Genomic DNA, 21,373 nt, shown 5'->3' on the forward strand with positions numbered 1-21,373 from the left:
ATTAAATAATTATATTCACTAATCAGCTAATTAAATAATTATGTTCAAAAATCAACTAATTAAATAATTATATTCACTAATCAACAAATTAAATAATTATATTCACTAATCAATTAATTAAATAATTATATTCACTAATCAATTAATTTAATAATTATATTCACTAATCAGCTAATTAAATAATTACATTCACTAATCAGCTGTAACAAGGATTACTATTATACAATATAACAGAATATCTTAAATTTTAAAAAAATAAGCTGACACATTTCATTCCTATTAATTAATAGATGGAGTTCTATTAAGAATGTCTTATATAAAGTAAATTGTAGTTCACTCCTATTAAACATACATCAATTAATTAGACATTAATTAACTGATCCAGGCCAAAATCAACTTTCGATAGCATCAAATTTCTCCGATATTAAATAGATTAGAAAAGTTCTGACATATTTTGATTTAAGCTAAAAAATGGAGGAGCAAGACTTTGCTTCGAACACAACCAGTATCGTGGTTGAAATTATTGCACACGTCTTATCAAACCTTCAAAGGCTAATATCTTCGCTCGCAGCAGAGTAATTTGAATGAAATTTTCAAATTATTCAATTTACATTATCTATTTTGGAACTATTATAGCAAGAATGTCTAGCTCTTTATCTAAATCTTACATAATGTATCTTTAAGAAGTTCAAAGAAATACTATAGAGTTCTATTAAGAATGTCTTATATTACATAAAGTAAATTGTATTTCATTCCTATTAATTAATAAGTTCGTAGAAAAACTATACAGTAAACCTCATGTAAGTCGGATCTAAGTGGACTGTCCAATTGTATTTCATTCCTATTAATTAATAAGTTCGTAGAAAAACTATACAGTAAACCTCATGTAAGTCGGATCTAAGTGGACTGTCCAATTTTATATGAGTTACGTGATGAAGATCTGAGTTATCCGAAGACCGAAATTAAATCTTAGCCCGATTAAAAATAATCTGCGAGAGCCGGATAATTGATTCAAAGGCACGTTTCAAGCTTTTGTTTGTGTGCGCGAGTAGATAACTTCCATTTTGTCGCCATTTTGTATGTAATAAACTAAGAAGTAGTAAATCCATAAAGTTGTGTTATGAATAGTAAAAAGAAGTTTGATAAAAAATATTTCCATAGAAACACAGTTAAAGTCGTTAATCATCTTTTGTGGGATTTTGAAATCCGTGAAAAAGTTGAATCTCTAAAAGGAATAAGCCCAAAATTATCTTTCAGCATTTACAAATATTTGCATCCTTCAGTAATGTTAGGTTCCCAGTGTCGTGCGATGCGTTACGATAGGATTGTCCCTATTGAGTCGACGATCTGGTACGTGCAGATACACTTCAATACGACTAACAGGATTGCTACGACTAACCTCAAAATATGATAAGACCTGACAGAATCACCAAGAGAGAGAGAGAGAGAGAGAGAGAGATGGGGTTTAACCTCCACTCGACACAAACTAGGTCATTTCGGGACCAACATATGGTTCAATTTTTATTTCAATAATTCTCTTGCGCGTAGGGTTCTTTAGCAGTGGGAGGAAACCGGAGGACCCTGATGAAACCCACGAGGTTAGACAGGCGACATGAAAATTGAGATATTGTCTGAAGAATACAAATGAAGAACTGGGGCTTTCAACACTCGTCAAACCAAGCCAGGAAATAAGGCACCTGTCACAGACAATGTCAGGCACAGATTCAGGCACAAAACCTCTGGTGCCTGTCATTTTGTCCGGCACTGATTTATCTTTTTTATTGAAATTATTAATACATGTCCGGCACTAAGTTAAAAATGCCTGGTAATATTTCATCGGTGCCTGACAATGTTTGAGGTACATCTAAAATCGTTATTTCCAGACCTGATGACAACATGGATAATAAATGTTAGATTTGATAAATATACATGTAGCAAAAGCTTACAACTAGCAACCAATATACAATAATTAACAACCAAATACTTATTATATAGATATTAAAGCTCTATTATTCTTAAATCATTAAATATACATTGTATATCTAGAGAGAAAGAGAGAGAAAAATGGAATTTAACATCCACTTGTCACAAAGTGGGTCATTTCAGGGTCTAACTTCACTTGCGCGTAGGGGTCTTTAACATTGGGAGGAACCGGAGGACCCAGAGAAAACCCACAAGGTTGTACAGGCAACCCTACTTTTTGTCACATACAAGCGGGAATCGAAACTACGCCAGTTGACTCAATGACAGACCTTATGATCGCATGCACACATGCTAACCTTTCGACCACCTTGTATATTTAAAACAGTATATACAAATATCATGTACTAATAAACACAACACTAGAAATAAAGCACCTGCCACAGCCATTGTTAGGTATAAATTGAGGATATGTCAGACATAATACCTCTGGTGCCTGTCGATTAATCTGGTACCGATTTGTGTTATCGGTGATAATTGAAGAGTCCATGGGAAGAACGATCCAAGTCAAATTTTTGTCTTTTTGCATAAATGGCAAAACAGACCTTTCAATGAAAATGCTTGACACGAACAGAACAACGACTGGGTTTAATTACAACTTCAAAATGATGTTTAATACTGATCATAATTACCAGTACAACAACTGACTTCCACTTTTCAGCCAAATTAAGGTCAAATAAAGGGTATGATGGACTTGTATTTGTCCGTTAGGCCATTTCAGAAGGGCCTTGGTTCGATGCGACTCCAATCGTTTTTACCTGAAATTGATTGTTCCACAGAAAGCTTGTACAATTTTCTACCTGATTACGCCATTAACTGGGGTTCGTTGAAAAAGTGACTTAGATCTTTCTTCCCCGGGTCTCTTCAATTGTAATATCCGACACAAATTTCAAAATCTCAGATACTAGTTTATTAATGCATGATATTTTCTTGGGTACCGGTAAATTAAAGCCATTTCTTCCCGGCCTGATCAAGATCAAAATTTTTGCATACATTCATTAGAACTGACAAGAAAAAAGACATATTCTAACATTTGTCACCAGTGAATATTGTAAATAGATATCAACATGAAAAATAAGAAAACCTAAGACAATATCAAAAGATATTCGACGACAGAATATAATTTTACAAATCGACTAATTTGTAACAATAACAACATCATAAACAATCAGTATTCGAGTTCCGTAAAAGTTCAGCATGGGAGGCTTGATTATGTAAAAGTTCTGAATGGGAGGCCTGATTATGTAAAAGTTCTTCGTGAGAAGTCTGATGATGTAAAAGTTCATGTGGACCAGAAGAACTCAGAATTTCAGCAGATGCTTTCAGCATATTTTCCGTACCTTGTAAAACGGGGTCGTTATCATTGGTACTATAATCGACCAATTGGGCGGGGCAAGTCACTAGGGTCTGCTGTCCATCTCGTGAAGATGCTACAAGAACCTGAGCTGTCACCATGGAATCGTCACGAGAAACAGCAAATCCTTGATCCGACATCTGAACAGGTTGAGCTTCGATGATAGTCACGGGTATAGCGCCGTTTTCTGTCAGAACCTGCGTTCCCGAAACAGCGGGAATAAATGTTGTTTGAATAGTGGGAGCACTTCCGTCGCTGGCTTCTGCTAAATGTACGACATAATGATCGATTAACTCCCCTTGTCCGTATTCATGTTCTAACATGGATTGCGTTTTTCTGGTTTCCAGGACGACCGTGGACGAATTCATCATATTAGCACTAGGTGTTACAGCAACATTAGCAACTGTTCCGGAATAACTATCCATATGTTGTTTCATCGCAGATGAGGTCACATTGTTCATTTCACCTTGAGACACCAAGGGCGGAACTTGCCCTGTTTCCTCCAAAGTTACTCCAATATTTGTAGGTTTTTTGGGTCTTGTAGTCGATCTGGTACCGTATGGTTTGTTCACCGGTTCTCTTGATTCTGTTTTTACAGCAGGCTCGGAGTTACGTTTCCTGGGTCTACCGATCTTTCGTCTACTCCGGGGACGAAAAATATTAGACTCTGCACCGCCGATTTTTGGTTCTACGCATTTATGCTCCGAGAAGAGCTTTGGCCTAAAAAAGCCTTTGCCACATTTTTCACAGCGATATTTATAGTCGGCCTTATGTCCTCGTTCATGCTCGACTAGATGAGGTTTACGACTAAATCCCTTACCACACATGGTACATTTAAAGGGCTTGATACCACTATGTGATATAATATGGGCCTTTAATTTATCGGGTCTGTTAAACTCTTTGGTACAACCTGAAGGAGAATCAAGTACATGTGTAAGTTCTACTAATTCAAGCAGACATGAAATGAAATGGGGTTCAACATCTGACTGTTATGCTTTTATACTGGGCTATTGAAGACGGGCATATGCCATACAGTGTGCTATGAGGGAAATTTGCCCAGGCAGTGGCACTATGGCCTACTCTTATATCGAAATCCAAGTGTCAAGGGATATTTTATGTGCATGCCAATACATACAAGGGACCTTGGTCTTTCGTCCCATCTGAACGACTAGACACTTGTCCTTGTCAGGCCCTCCGTACTGCACCAATGACAAGGGAAAACCACGTTGGAAAATCCTGATGAACTTTCTCGGCTAACACAGGGATCGAACTCACGACCTCCAACGCCCACTTAGCCACCGTGACACCAAAATTAGGATAATATATATATAGAGAGAAATAGGGTTTAACGTACACTTGACACAAACTAGGTCATTTCGGGACTAACACACAGTTCAATTTTATTTCAATAATTCGCGTGCATGTAGGGGTCTTTAGCATTGGGAGGGACCCATAGAAAACCCACGAGCTTGGACAGGCGACCCTACTCCTTGTCACGCACAACCGTGGAATCGAAACTCCTCCAGTTGACTCAATGACAGACCGTATGATGCAACCCACGCGTGCTAACCATTCGGCCATCCGACCCCCCCCCCCCCTGATAATTTAAATTAATCTACCTACCTGTTAACGATTTAAAAGGACACCTGTATTTTTTAACTGTATCATGTATCAACATATGACGTTTTAATTTATCTTTACGATTAAATGAATGGCTACATATATTACAAGAGAATGGTTTTTCTCCCGTATGGATCAATAGATGCATCTTTAAATAATGTTCAGTTTTAAACTTCTTCCAACATACAGTACACTGAAACTGACCTGAAAAAAAAAAAACAGAACAAAGAAATTAGTAGTATCAAGCCATACTAAACTTACGCTGTCTTCCACTTCAAAATTTTCACTGCCAGTCATTTTTGATTGATAACACATGAAAACTTTGCAAAGTAAATTCATATTTCATGTTTTTTATTCATGGTAGGGTATTGTGAATTCACGTGTCTATAACAATTTGTCAGCATGGTGTACACAAAAAATTATATATTGGACTTAAAAATGAAATATTAGTAAGGCTTGTGATAATTATTTATTAATTAAATATTCCCTTTTGGCTACTTAAATCATCAAAATGGCTGCATTGGCCGTAGAAAAACCATTCCAGTAGTTGATACATAATTACCATGTGCTCTATAGAAAACATAGTGTCTACATATACCTCCACTTGAGAGCAGACACTAAACCAGTTGACTGACATTTTAAGTCCTAAATCTGCTTTCATTTAATAAGATAGGTTGCCAGGCAACGAAACATACGCCCACAGAAGCTAAATCATCCGAGCGGTCGACAAGGGTTGTCGCATATTTATTCCTTTGTAGGTAATTGGTAGCTTTTACAAGACAGTTCCATACAGATCAGATTATAAATTTTGTCGTTTGAGGGTTTACAAGGTTCTACAAACTGAAACAAGGGTAGGGTGACCCGTGCACTCTACAGAAAGTTGGTCTCGACACGGCTAAATGTGCACGCTTCAGTTGCGTGTCTCGAACTGATTTCTGACTACCCCGCAGTCTCTTTGAGTCGATAAATAGCCATGGCACGTGCAATTCTCTACAAATATATCAACTATTACAGCTGTAAAAAATCTATTGTTGACGATTTTGAATAGCAGTAAAAGTTAGCTTCTTGGTTATTACAGCAGCTTTAGAAATTACGTTTGTTTTATTTTTTAAATTGCTTTATCATTAACTGTACCGTTAAGAGCCGCATCTTTTGGTTTAGTACAAATAATATCTCTGAAACACTCGGGTTAGACAGGAACATGATACTAGCAGTAGTTTCATTTTACTTTTACAGGTTTCTTAAAACAATTGTTGAGTTGTCTAAAGTGCTTATTTCTAAATTCAATTTCTTGTTCTAGCTTTCTGTTATGTTTCGTAAAAAAGTAGTCTTGATTATCCCAAACTGTCAATCAGACGTAGAATGGTCGATAGACTGGATAACCGAGACTAATTTCAAAACAAGGGCACGTAACCTATCTTTTACTCAAAAGTGTCTGGATGTTATGGACGACACTTTGAAATAGTTTTCAGTCTAATCTTTAAGTGGCATTTAGCGATTGGAAAACACATTAATAGAACACAATTTTTATTGGAAACAATCACTGGTTTATTCTAAAAGCACGACGTTTCGACAAGTTAATAGAACACAATTTTTATGGGAAACAATCACTGGTTTATTCTAAAAGCACGACGTTTCGACAAGTATTCTCTTATCGTTATCAAGCTTGATAACGATAAGAGGATACTTGTCGAAACGTCGTGCTTTTAGAATAAACCAGTGATTGTTTCCCATAAAAATTGTGTTCTATTAACAGTTTTCAGTCTATTATTTATAGATGATTAATGGTCATAGCTTATTAAGTACAACATGATCGTTTATTTAGTGACTATAATTGTGTGAAACTGATTTGAGGCTTGGCATATATATAAATATTGTGGCGTAATTGTCGAGATATTTATTTATGGTGGGTCACCCTAACAAGGGTCTCGACTCTGGAAGTAATCTACAGAATTTGTTGAAATTTGACAGGCTTTTTCATTTTCCTAATTTAAATAATGCATGTAAATTTCATACAGATTGGCAGAGCATTTGAGCGTTCCCAAGGTGCAACAAAGTGAAACAAAGGCCATAACTCTAGAAGTATTGACAGAAAGTGCTGAAATTCAATAGGCTTCTTCGTTTCACTAATTTAAATCATGCATATAAATTTCACAAAGATTGGGTGATAACTTTTAGCGTTAACAGTGTTCACAAGGTTCAATAAAGTGAAACAAGGGCCATAACTCTAGACATAATAAGCGGAAATTGCTGAAATTCAATAGGATTCTTGGTTTCACTAAATTAAATATTGCATATAAATTTCACAAAGATTGGATGTTAACTTTTGGCATCAGAGCATTCACAAGGCTCAACAAAGTGAAACAAGGGCCATAACTCTAGACGTACTAAACGGAAATTATTAAAATTAAATAAACTTCTTCATCTCACTAATGTAAACAACATATATCAATTTTAAAACAATTGGATGATAACTTTTGGCATTAGAGTGTTCACAAGGCTCAACAAGGGCCATAACTCTAGATGTAATGAACGGAAATTATTGAAATTAAATAGGATTCTTCATCTGACTAATGTAAACAACATATCAATTTTGAAACAATTGGATGATAACTTTTGGCGTTAGAGCGTTCACAAGAAACAGTGAACAAGGACGGATGGGAGCGACGGCAATATACGTCCACATTTCAATGTGGGCGTATAAAAATTGAAAAGGTTTAATTGGTCTTTTTGTGAATAACAGATGTGAACCGGAGTAGAACCGCATTACAAAACAGTGTACTACTAATTGTTAGATATGGCTGCCATTTAGGGCAGAGATCTATTCTCAAAGTGGCGTTCTCTGTGTGCAGAATGGTATCAAGCTTGGAAATATGGCACCTGACTCTGATAATGTCAGAAACATATTCAGCTTTTGTCAGACGCTTTTGTTTGTCATTTTGTCTGGTTTAAAGGACAATATCACATTTGTTATAGAACTGGTTAAACACCTTCCAAATATAATTTTAACACAGAGATCATTGCTACGATAGATGCGTAATGCAGGTTTCAACAAAAGGAAGTGACGAACACAAAAGGAAAACACAAGTTATAAAGAATACTAGTAACATACCTTCAGTACCATGTGTAGGTAAATGACGACGTAAATATCTCTCACAAGTAAAATATTTCTCACAATGTGGACATTGATACTGATGACTAGTTGAGGCCAAGTGGGCATCTAAAGCTTCAGGTGTAGAATATTTATTTAAACATTTATTACATTGAAAATGTCTGAAATAAAAATCAAGATAGGGATGAGAGAAAAGGTATTTTGAGTCTATTTAAAATAAGTCTTATCAATACCATCTTAAATATAGTCAAGTTATTCTTTATTTTTCTTGGTAAAGTTATACTTTCTTTTTCTTATTGAAATACCCTTAAGAATTGAGAAAGAACTCCACAATAATAAGCCGTTTATTTTACCTTGTCCCATACAATGATAAGGATCGTGGTGAGTATCATAGTCGAAACAGAAACCCAACTGTCACAGTATTTATCAGTGTGACCACTATTACTAGCCCTATCTTCCAACCATCATGGTATTTAATCAGTGTGAACACTATTACTAGCCCTATCTTCCAACCATCATGGTATTTAATCAGTGTGAACACTATTACTAGCCCTATCCTCAATAATTTTATTTTCCCATTAACATCCCATTTCCCGTGCCAAATGCTTGTGACACTCATGGATGGATCTACTAATAAACTAATGAAACTCAAAATTCACAGCACCAGATTCTGGAGAGGTCACAACAATGACTACAGTCGACATGGCTGAACATTTTTAGGTCTACTGTATTAGAAGAGAGAGAGAGAGAAGGGGGTTTAAAATCCACTCGACTAAAATTAGGTCATTTTGGGCCTAACACATGGTTCAATTCTATTTCAATAATTCGCCTGCGTGTAGGTGTCTTTAGCAGTGGGAGGAAACCGGAGAACCCAGTGAAAACCAACGAGGTTGGACAGGCGACCCTACTCCTTGTCAAGTACAACGGGGGATTCGAAACCACACCAGTTGACTCAATGACAGACCGTATGATACAGCATGCACGTGCTAACCATTCAACCATCCAACCACCCCTATGTTTTAAAATATTATAAACCATTGTTACCTGGGACCTGGTTTAGGACCCTGATTAGGATATAAACTATGTGTATATTGATGTACACCTAGTTCATATAAAGATGGGAAGTATTTATTACACAGATGACATCTGTATGACATCTCTTCTTCATGAGTTTTAGTATGCTCTAGAAACGCATCTAGTTCTTGAAATGTACTACCACAATTCTTCATCACACATTTATAAACCTGGATATATACAAAATAAAATGTGTTTAACGTCCTACTCTTCTGCACAGACTGGGGTAATGAAGACGGATATAGGACATAGAGTGTGCTGTGAGAGAGAGAGAGAGAGGGAGAGAGAGAGAGAGAGAGAGAGTTTAACATCCACTTGACACAAACTAGGTCATTTCGGGACTAACATATGTTTCAAATTTATGTCGCTAATTCGCTGTGAGAGAGAGAGAGGGGGAGAGAAATGGGGTTTAACTTCCACTCATAACAAACTAGGTCATTTAGGGACTAACATATGGTTCAATTTTTATTTTGCTTGCGCGTAGGGGTCTTTAGCAGTGGGAGGATACCGGAAGTCCCGGGGAAAACCCTTGAGGATGGACAGGTGACCCTTCTCCTTGTCACCTACAACCGGGGAATTGAAACCACGCCAGTTGACTCATGACAGACCTTATGCTACGTGCTAACCATTCGGCCATCAAACCCCCCCAGTGTACTATGAGCGAAATTTTGCCCGGGTAGCGGCACTATGGCCTACTTTTGTATCGAATTCCAACTGCCACAGGATCTTTTACATGCATGCCACTTTATACACAGTACCTTGGTTTTTCGTCCCATCCGAAACAATAGACAGCTATCCTTGTCAGGCCCTCCGTCCTGCACCACTGACAAGGGGAAACCACGGATATATACAAAATATACAAAGAAGTTATTATGGATCAGTATTATCAGGCCAGACCAATTTTATTTCTGTGTCTTTAATGTCTTGAGCTGCGACCCATGTGGGGTTTTTTCCTATATAACATTAAAATAGTAAAATCTCAATATATATCTCACCTGTTCAACTTTATGTTCCACCATATGAGTCTTTAACTGGAAGTAGGTTTTAAACTTAGCTGGACAATAGTGACATACATACGAATTATCTATCACAACCTTTATCTTAGAATTTCCACCTTTTTCATCAGGCTGTAAAGAATGAAAAAAAGTATAAATAATTCTAACATTTTTTAATTCATTTTTATACAGCAACTGTGGTAAAGTCATCTCTGAGGCTGACCTTAAAAATATCTTTGTTTCACCAAACCCGACCCACAATCGAGGAGAAGGGTCGGTAGGTCGGTTTTTTTTCAGATTTTTTTTTTAAAGTTAGTGAATTCAATACAGAAAACTTATTAGCTGTATACTACAGATTCATTAATTTTGTTTAATGAATTTGGGGTCTGACGTAAAAAGTAACGAACTGAAAGTTTTTTTTATTAAACTTAAAAGCTAATTTGACAGCTTAATAATTTTCCGGGTGGAAACATTCGTCTTCTTTATTCAATTGGCAAAAAAATAAATGAGTGAATGACATCGGGAATTTTTCGTGATGCCCGACTCGCAAACGATTTGCCACGAACTTGAAGTGTGAAACTCCTTCAACACGTTTTTAACGATACTGCGGGTTGTGCCTTCATTTTTCTCGAAAACGGATATTGAAAATATCGTCGTCATGTTTAAAACTACGCACCACAGACATAGAAGCAGAATCATTTTGTGGGAATGGACGTGTATTCGTCTGCAACCATTTTGTTGAGAAGCGACACCTATGACGCTTTCGTCTTGATCAACCAGTTTCAATAATGAATCAAACCATAGCCATAGTAAAGGGAAATAACTCTCGTGATATATTTCAGGTTGACACACAAAATAAAATAAAAAGATCGTGGAAAAGTGCAATAAAATAATTTAAGTCGGGGGTGGTTTTAGTTAGTCGGTCGCGTTAGGCGAAACAAAGATATTTTTAAGGTCAGCCTGATGCTTTGGAAAACTAGTTCCATCAATTCATTATACTGGTAAATTCAAATCAATTTTTTAAATACATGACACCTTACGTGACACATTAGAAACAGTATAATATAATTGAGTACTTGTTACATGACATCTTAGAGGTAGGAACAAAAGTTATATTTACAGATTGTGAGGTAGGAATTGATTGATCTGGATCAGGTAACATCTGGTGTTGGTGTTGATGTTCCTCTTCTTCCTGTTCATCTGTTACAAGTTCCGCTAATGGCTGTTCAGGTAGAGATGATGCTAAACTTGTAGGCCAAACCTAAATAACAATTGATAACATTAAATAATAATTTGATACTCACTAACTTATGTTTATAAAAATTGATAATTAGAAATTTACTGGACTTTAACTTCAGTCTATGTGCGATAATTCACCAAAGTTTGAGTTAATTTGATGGCACATCTTTTGGAAAGAACATGACTTTTATGCAAAGCCACCAAGATAACTTAAAATTAGGGAAATGATCGTACACGGACTGATGTTTAAGGCCAGCAAATTTGATGAAATTTGCTGGACCTTTGTAGGACTTATGGATTTATGGATTTTTTTGAGGGGGTGAACCTGTTTATTCATTTACTAAGTACCTAAACATTTCACTAAGTACCTAAACATTTCACTAAGTCTCCATTAACCATTTTAAGGCTGCAGTGTTCTAATCAACTTGAAATCAGAGCCTTCGGATGGCCAAGATAGTTGATTATGGGCTTGTCATATTAATAAATGTTTAAATAATAGTTTATGTAACATTTGAAGCCAGAAAAAATACCTTGCAATAGGTAGATTTAGCTCTTACATAATGCATGTTTAAAGCGAGAATTTCAAATTTTCTAAGAAAGTCAAAACATAATTATTTCTGTCTTTTGCTCAATAGGTTATCAAATCACTATTATACGATCATGGGCATTATTTCCCACCCTTAAAAATCTATGGCACAGGAAATAACAACACAATTACCTCCCCTGTTTTGCTATTGACAACATGGGGCAGCCATTTTCCAACGTTTGAATTTGAAGTTAAAAATGATATTTTTGCCAATTTCTCAGCTGGCAATAGCGAATTATAGGATTAATAGGATTATTCTTTAACAAGGTAGGACTGTTTATAGATACCATCTATTTTAAGGCTTTATTTTAATACATTTTAAAAATATAACTTGAAAATTTGCAATTGCAACTTTAGTTAAACATCTACCTTATGAGTAGCCATGTGTTTCTTCACATTTGATTTCTGTGCAAAGGCTCGACCACAAACAATACATTGGAATGGTTTAACTCCTGTGTGAGCTCGGATATGTTGCTGTAGATCAAAGTTTTTAGCAAATAATTTCTGACAATATTGACATTTGAGTTTCTTCTTATTTGGTGTAACTCCAGGAGTACCGTCATCTAATTTAACTTTATAACCAACTTGTATCATGTGATCATCTTCTTTCATAGCTCGTGTTACATTTGTTCGAGTTCTTCTCCCTGTAAAAAGTTCATTCTGATTAAAACACAGATCATATTACGTTTCGTTTTTTATAGTTCAAAATTTGTTTTACTTGTCTTTACTACACTAGGATCTGGAAGAGTTTTTTATATTACCCTGCATTGTTCTGATTGATCTGAGGGATTAGCCAATGAAACGGTCTGTTACAGCAAGTTCTTGGCATTCGTTGCATGTAACTGTGGGTATCCCAGTAGAAACATCATCGCTGATTAGTTAATCAAAATTCTGATGCCATGGGGTCAAAAGCTGCTCATATATGACCCCTGACACGACCTCCCACTACAACTGGTCAGATCTTAATGTAGTGCAGGCCATCGGGAGTATAAAACACGGAACGAAATATAGATCTGTATTTCAATTTATTAAATTAAAGACCCTACACACCATTTCATTTCAATTTTGGAGGGGGAGGGGAATAGCTGAATGGCTAGCGCATGCACGTTGTATCATAAATGAAATGAAATGGGGTTTAACGTCCTTACCCACACGGAACGAAATATAGATCTGTATTTCAATTTATTAAATTAAAGACCCTACACACCATTTCATTTCAATTTTGGAGGGGGAGGGGAATAGCTGAATGGCTAGCGCATGCACGTTGTATCATAAATGAAATGAAATGGGGTTTAACGTCCTTACCCACTTAGCCACCATGATCCCCACGTTGTATCATAAGGTCTGTCATTTAGTCAACTTGTTTGGTTTCGATTTCCCGGTTGTACGTGATAAGAAATAGGGTCGCCTGTCCAACCTCATGGGTTTTCTCCTGGTCATCCGGTTTCCTCCCACTGCTAAAGACCCCTACGTGCAAGTGAATTATTGAAATAATGTTGAACCATGTGTTATTCTCGAAATGACCTAATTTGTGTCGAGTTGACTTTAATCCCATCTCTCTCTTTCTTTCTATTTCATTTCATTTTGTGACAAGGCCTATTGTTTATATTCTGTAACGATTACTACAGCAGCCATAATGGAGTTATGTCCCCTTTATTGTTAACTAACTAAAGTTGAACTCTCCTATTCCCAAAGCACCAATTTAATAATTTAATAAAGACAGTTGAAGAATAATCAAAATTTAAAATCTGGTATGCTAAACACTGAAACATTGTTCTAAATATAATTTGAAAATCAGATTCGAACTGAAGAAATTAATCTCATATTATGAAAGTTGAATTTATAAAAGAAATATCGACCCAAAAATAGTTTCATTCCATTCCGTATTTACAAAGATGCATATATCATGATTTGAAAATTTCACAACATGCAGAAGATAAAAACTAAATATGCTAGGACTAAAAAGAGAGAGAGAAATGGGGTTTAACTTGACACAAACTAGGTCATTTTGGGACTAACATATGGTTTAAGTTTATTTCAATAATTTGCTTGCGCTTTAGCAGTGGGAGCAAACCGGAGGACCCAGAGAAAACCCACGAGGTTGGACAGGCGACCCTACTCCTTATCACGTACAACCGTGGATTCGAAACCACACCAGTTGACTTAATGACAAACCTTATGAAACAGCGCACACGTGCTAACCATTCGGCCATCCAAGCCCCCGCTATGATTAAAAGTCATGGATTGGAGCAGTTTTGGATTAAGGCCATTTTATCTATAACATTTATAGAGCCCAAAAAAACGCTCTCCCAGTTTCGATAAGAAGAATGATTTAGAAATTAAGGAGAGTGTTTTAGAAATTAAGGAGAGTGTTTTAGAAAGTAAGGAGAGTGTTTTAGAAAGTAAGGAGAGTGATCTGATATTAAGGAGAGTGATTAGTTGTGTGTATGGGAAATGGTTCTGAAGATCAATAACTGCATGTAAATGGGGTCATTCCTGGTTTCATAAATGATAATACACCCCCAATGAATTTATAAAGGAGAGCGATTTTCAATTTTAAGGGGGGGGGGGGAACCTCCCCTCGGTCGACATTCAGGTGAGAGGCATGTGCTCGAGAGCGATCACTCGCCTTAAAAAAACAATGACTGGAAAATACAAACGACCCACAGAAACTTTAATGATAAAATTTTACCTGCTTTAGTTGTGTGTTTTTGTTGTTTATTATTATCTTGTTGTATTGTAGTAAAGGTAATTTGTTGTGTTTGTTGATGTACAGGTAAGGTATTGGTATAATTAGATGGCACACACTGGGTATAAGTTGATCCATTAGAAGCAAATGTAGTCGTAACATTCACAGGACTTAATATAGACACATTATTACTCGTTCGGTTATTAAATGGCGTTGTTACCTGAAACAATAAAATATAATCGTTACATTCACAGGCTTGTGCGATTATTTCTGAACTAAAACATAATTCCCACCACCAAATTGATTTTGCAACAATTGCAAGAATTCTTTAAAACAATTAAATGGCGTAGTTACCTGAAACAATAATATATAATCGTTACATTCACCATGTTCCTGAAGCAACAACTGCAAGTTTTACAACATCTGGACATTGCTAGATTACTTAACAATTCACAAAATTACTACGTTATCTGCAGACATGTGAACAGTATCATCCAATCAGAAGTTGTGACACAGCGACCTCCACAGAAACCTTAACACTGACACTGAACGAACCTTAAACTATGCAATTCAGTTTTAGCTGGAAAGCACAAGACTACGTATTGATGATGATCAAGGAATCTGATAGGCTCCCAAGCTGGGTATATACCCAATCAAGATTAGTGCCAAAATATGGACCCCTCTTTAAGATGTTGTACATAGTTAAAGTGAGATCAAGTCTTCTATTAAAGACATACATTCACATAATTTTCATCTCAAACTTGATTTCAAAACAATTGCAAGAATTGTCCACTTGAATTGATAGTTTTCATACACTACTGATAAAGAAATGAAATGAAAACAATGCAGTTTAATGTCCTACTTTAAAGTCTTAAATAATTTTGGGAGAGAAATGGGGTTTAATGTCCACTCAACACAAACTAGGTGATTTTGGGACTAACATGGTTCAATTTTGGTTCAATTTTAATTCTGTAATTTGCTTGCAAGTAGAGGGAGAAAACAAACGAAGTTGGACAGGCGACACTACTTCTTGAATCGAAATCATGCCAGTTGACTCAATGATGGACTTTATGATACGACATGAACGTGCTAACCATTTTATTTCAATAATTCGCTTGTGCGTAGGGGTCTTTAGCAGTGAGAGATTAATGGAGAAAACGGAGAAAACTCAACTCCTTGTCATGTACAAGCAGGAAATCGAAACCAAGCCACTCGAATAAATGACAGACCGTCTGATCCAATGCGCACGCATTAACCATTCGACAATCCACTCCGCCATTAAATATACAAAAAATATTCTTCATAAGAAGAATTAAACATACCATCTGGATTGTAGAATTTTGTAAACTATTATCAAGGTTTGTAAAGGTCATAAGGTCATCACTAAGTACTAGATTTTGTGTTGATATCTGAGGTAAAGGTGATGTTGGTATAGTACTGTATGCACTCAATGGCTGAAAGAAAATATCCCAAAAATAATATTAATTTAATGCCTTCTCAAACTTTATCCAATTTTACGTTAAGTTTTCTTGCACAATTCGCTAATTATCACAGACTAGCGATAACATGGAGAGTTGATTATGGTCTGGATAAGTTAATTAATGTCTAATTAATAATTTAGATAACATTTCAGGCTTAAAGAAAGACCTGCAATAGGCAGATTTAGCTCTTTACTCAATGGCAGACCTTATGATACAGCGCGCATGTGCTAACCATTCGGCAATTCCACCCTATGTAAGATAGGAAAGTTAGTTTAAAGTTACAATTTCATATTTTCTAAGAAAGTCAAAACATAATTATTTCTATGTCTTTTGCTCAATAGGTTGTCAACTCACTATTATACGATCATAGGTGTCATTCTCACACTTAAAACTCATTTACACCGGAAATAATAACACAATTACGTCCCTTGTTTTCTATTCTCCACCATGGAGTAGCTAATTTCAAACATTTAAATTTGAAGATGAAAATGATATTTTTGCCAATTTCTCAACTGGCAATAGTGAATTATAGGATTAATAGATTCTTTAACAAGGTAGGACTGTTTATAGATACCATCTATTTCAAGGCTTTATTTTAATAAATTTTAAAAATATAACTTAAAAATATGAAATTGCAACTTTAATATGTGTTTATTTACCTGGTTCATAGCCTGTGCACTATTAACTGTGGTATATGATGTAGAGGGTGTTATAGGTTGTACTACAGATTGTACAGGTCGTAATTGTGACATCACTGGTACAATAACAGAACATTCAGATTGTTTATGACCAACAAACAATGGTAAAGAATTAAACTGTTTTTTACATTTTCCACATTGAAATAAATCTTCTTCATCTATAAAAAAAAAACAACAACAAAATATCATATACAGGAAATGGTCCACATATTTCTGTATTCTAAAACAAACAATGGTGATATCTACTGACATCAAAAATTCGAAAAATTCTAGGTATCCCCGATTAAGTGTTAACCTTAAATATACATTATGCAAGAGCTAAATCTGCCTATTGCAGATCTTTCTTTAGGCCTGAAACGTTATATAAATTATTAATTATACATTAATTAACTTATCCAGATCATAATCAACTCTCCATGTTATCGCTAGTCTGTGATAATTAGCGAATTGTGCAAGATAATTAAATCAAAACATTGGATAATCGAGACTATGCTTTTTAACGCACTAACTTTAGTAATGATGAACGAGGCTAGGCGGAAATTTACAAAGCTGATATCTTGGTTCATAGTGGACCAATTTGACTGAAATTTTCAACAAATTACCTTTACATTATCTAGTTTTTAACTATTATAGCGAGAACTGTCAGCTCTTTATCTAATCTCCCATAATGTATCTTTAATTAGAGAAATGAAATGGGGTTTAACGTCCTACTGTTCTGCTCCGACTGGTTTAATGAAGACGCGCAAACACAATACAGTGTGCTATGAGCAGAAATTTTATCCAGACAGCGGCACTATAGCCTACTCTTATATCGAATTCCAACTGCCAAGGGATCTTTTATGTGCACGCCAATAAATACACGGGACCTTGGTTTTCCGTACCATCCATACGACTAGGCATCTGTCCTTGTCAGGCCCTCCGTCCTCTCCCCTTAATTAAAGAGAAAGTTAGTGACATTATTTACATTATGGGATACCAACTCTAAAGCTTGAGGTGGGGGTGGTCTAGTAGTTTAACATAAATGTAGCCATTTTCCAACCCCAATAAAAAATATGGACTTTGTAGGATCTAATGGTACTGTAAAGGTTTCTATAACAGACCTTGTGATACAGCGTGCACGTGATAACCATTCGGCCATCCACCCCACTCCCCTCCCCCCACGACAACTGTGTAAAGTAATAGAATATTACCTTGTGGTTCTATAACAGACCTTGTGATACAGCGCACACATGCTAACCATTCAACCATCCACCCCCACTCCCCTCCCCCCACCACCACTGTGTAAAGTATTAGAATATTACCTTGTGTTTCTGGAACAGATTGTGAATCAAGTAAAGATTGAACTGCTACAGCAGTTTGATTATCACCACCAGCACCTGCATTAAATAAATAATTATATAAAGCTATGGTAACCTTTTAAAGTCTCTGTCATAATTAAACATACATTATACAAGAGCTAAATCTGCCTATTGCTGGTCTTTCTTTAGGCCTCAAATGTTATAGACATTAATTAACTTATCCATGAGACCATAATCAATTTTCGAAGTCATCGCTAGCCTGCAATGTTTATTGGATTAGGTTCCGATTTGCTGTTCGACTTCCAGTCATGATTTAATCATGAAATGGATAATCAAGACTATGTTTTTTACCGTATCGACTTTAGTAATGATGACTGAGGCTAGGCCAAAAATTCAATTGCTAAAATCTTGGTTCAGAGTGGATGAATTTGACTGAGATTTTTAGCAAATTCCCTTTACATTATTATCTAGTTTTTAACTATTATAGTGAGAATTGCCAGCTCGCATAATGTATCTCGCACAATGTATCTCTAATTGTGTCTTAAATATTGGATATAAGGATCCTAATTCCTATATTTTCAGGGCAAGATAACAATATCAAGATGACCGATATTAAATTCTATTCGTGCTTTTAATTTCGAATATTATGGAAAATATTTAGTTAGGGATTTAAATCCTTTAATTTTATAAAATGATCAGTAATAATATCACATACCGTATGGAAGGCCTAATGAGTTATTACTATTTTTAAAAAGTTGTTGGCTTAGATCTCTAACTTAATTGATAACCAATTCAATGACAGAGATTGAGATAGGGCGTAAATAGGCTAATAATTATGGACTCTTTTAATTCTTATATCTTTTTACAGCAAGCAAGTTCATTTTACAGAACAAATTATAACTGATCTACAGGTCTATTATTTCTATTAATGGTATCTATATTACTGGGGTCATGTGGTTCATTTTATTTTCATCAGTGTGTAGGCTAATTGCTTGTCTAGTTTGTGCGACAGTGGGCAATCCCACGTGAGACTGGACGTAGTTGTTTGGGCGATTCCATGAATTTCGCACCACCCTTCCCCGAGACTCCAGACCACCCATGTTCAGTTTAGAAAAATAGTTACAATTCATTAACTTTCCGAATAACACTTTAGGAAATGTTGAAGACTGGTTAAATCCCGGATTATTTTCTGCCAAACACTTGAATTCCATGTGGTTTCGTGGTTTTTATAATCGTATCTCTTTCATTTTCCACAATGCAATCCAAAATGGCGGAACAACCCAAAACAAACCAAACGTGTCCTGTCTTTCGTTTCAAAGGTGCATTCGAGTTTTATAGCAAAATGGTGAATATTTGAATTAAATATAAGTTCTCTGGTGTAAGGAAATTGGTTATTTTGCAGCAAAATATTACCTGTAAGTGCCTCAAACAACGTCTGGGACATGTTTCATCAATTTTCGGAGCGCCACCTGTCTTTGTTTAAAAGGGAGATAACAAACTGACATCAATTTAAAGTGACGGTCTTTCAGCATACCCTGTATTTTTATTTTTTAGCTCACCATATTATAAAATTCGAATAGTTCCCGAATAATTTATTTTCCCTTTGTTAAGTATTAATTAAGAGGGACATCTTTCATATTGTATTGCTGGCTTTTCAATTTAAATTATTACAGGCCTGGACCCGAGACCCGAGTTCACAAAGCGTTCTCAAACTTAATAAGTTAAAATTTTTCTCAACTTTCTTCATAATCACTGTTTATTGCTATGAGAAATATATTTGATCCAGAAACACAAAATTTTGCACATAGTTTCTTATTGATGTAGTTGATACATTAAAACATCAAAAGTTTTACAAAGGGCTATAATTTATAGTTAAAATAAGGCGAACAATTTTGAGTAAATTCTTATAGTCTGAGAATGCTGTGTCAACTCGGCGCATATTCTGTTCACATAATAATACGTACTACACACAGCGGTACATACGCACACTTTCCACCGTCTTAAAGGGACAATAACACTCTTGCTGGCTTGACAGCTCCAGAAAATAAATAATAGCCTTATTCTAAGTACTAGATGTGTTAGTGTCCTACCTGTTGTGTAAATTATCCATTAAATCCTATTTTACTTGTCCAGAGGGTTCAAAAATATTTTTAAATCCAAGTCACATTTGAAAAGCTTTATTACGTCAGGCTTTTCAAATCATTTAGTTGAATTTTTTCCGATTTTTTAAATTAGGTGTGTTAAGATGAAATTTGTTTCATCAATTAATTGGAATATTGTAAAATAGTACAATTTGTTGACCAGAATAAAGATTTGGACATATTATTCGGTTACAACAAGAGTGGTATTGAGCCTTTAATATCAGAGAGATAAATGGGTTAAAGATACATTCCCGCGTACAAACTTGGTGATTTAATGGTATATATGGACTAAAAACATATTCAAAGTAATTAATTTGTCATAATTTTGCTTCAAATCACTATTTATTACAAATTCCTAATATGGGTCTGTCGATTAGGGGAGCCCTTACATTTTTGTCCTGTATACGCCCAATGAGTGTTTTTCGGGGAATCCAGTATTTTTCTAGTAAGATTGGATATCTTTACTTTCCATTATTATACCAAAATTGCCATACTTTTATTGGAAATAACCACCCGATAAATACTTTTCTGGGAACCCATCTTTAAGAACATATAGAGTTATATATATCATATTTCTATATGTGGTTAAGATACATTCACACGGAAGTAATTCAAGTATAAAATTAACAGGGTTTTTATTTCCAAGAAAAGTAATTAATATGAAAAGTAGAGAACTCAATACTAGGAAAATACTAGATTCCCAGAAGAGCACCCACGCGGCGGACACGGGACAAAAAATGCGAGTGTGACCCTAACTGACAGCCTTCGTTGTCGCAGGCCCGTAACGGGAGGGGGCGCAGGGCGATGCCAAGCCCCACCCACCCCCTTGCAAAAAGTTTCGCCCCCCCCCCCCCCTGTGAAAAAATTGTCGACCATAGACATACTTTCTCCGTCAATTTTACAGCACCCTTGAGAACACTCCCCCCCCCCCCCCTACGTAGTAATTTATAGCCAAAAAATATATGTAACGGTCTATATTGACAACAGAAACGTGTGACCTATTTAGATTTCAAAAGAACATTCTTGAAACCTACCTAGTTATTGAGTTGAGTAAGCTTTATTTATTTATGAATGAATCCGTTTGAGTCACGTGGTGTTGTTTATCA

At 35.7% G+C, this 21,373-nt stretch overlaps 1 protein-coding gene across 2 annotated transcripts; it reads right to left on the reverse strand.

Annotated features, from left to right (window-relative positions):
- Positions 1-234: 234 nt before the first annotated feature.
- On the reverse strand, positions 235-19,618 carry LOC126814813 (zinc finger protein 341). 2 transcript variants are annotated; one of them, XR_007677768.2, is made up of 13 exons: positions 19,540-19,618; positions 18,130-18,204; positions 16,790-16,986; positions 15,972-16,103; positions 14,653-14,869; positions 12,330-12,604; positions 11,256-11,396; positions 10,136-10,267; positions 9,111-9,310; positions 8,067-8,227; positions 4,958-5,158; positions 882-4,244; positions 235-795 (listed from the first exon to the last, which is right to left on the reverse strand). XR_007677768.2 is itself a non-coding variant. In XM_050540191.2 (12 exons), exons 1-12 carry the CDS (start codon positions 19,568-19,570, stop codon positions 3,139-3,141), a joined length of 2,868 nt encoding a protein of 955 aa, XP_050396148.1. In that variant the 5' UTR covers positions 19,571-19,618; the 3' UTR covers positions 235-3,138. The 2 variants fall into 2 exon arrangements, 1 of the variants encoding a protein (XP_050396148.1); XM_050540191.2 differs by having other exon boundaries at positions 235-4,244.
- Positions 19,619-21,373: the final 1,755 nt, after the last annotated feature.

Source organism: Patella vulgata, chromosome 3 (genome assembly GCF_932274485.2).
Source record: "Patella vulgata chromosome 3, xgPatVulg1.2, whole genome shotgun sequence".
Classification (NCBI taxonomy): Eukaryota; Metazoa; Mollusca; class Gastropoda; family Patellidae; genus Patella; species Patella vulgata.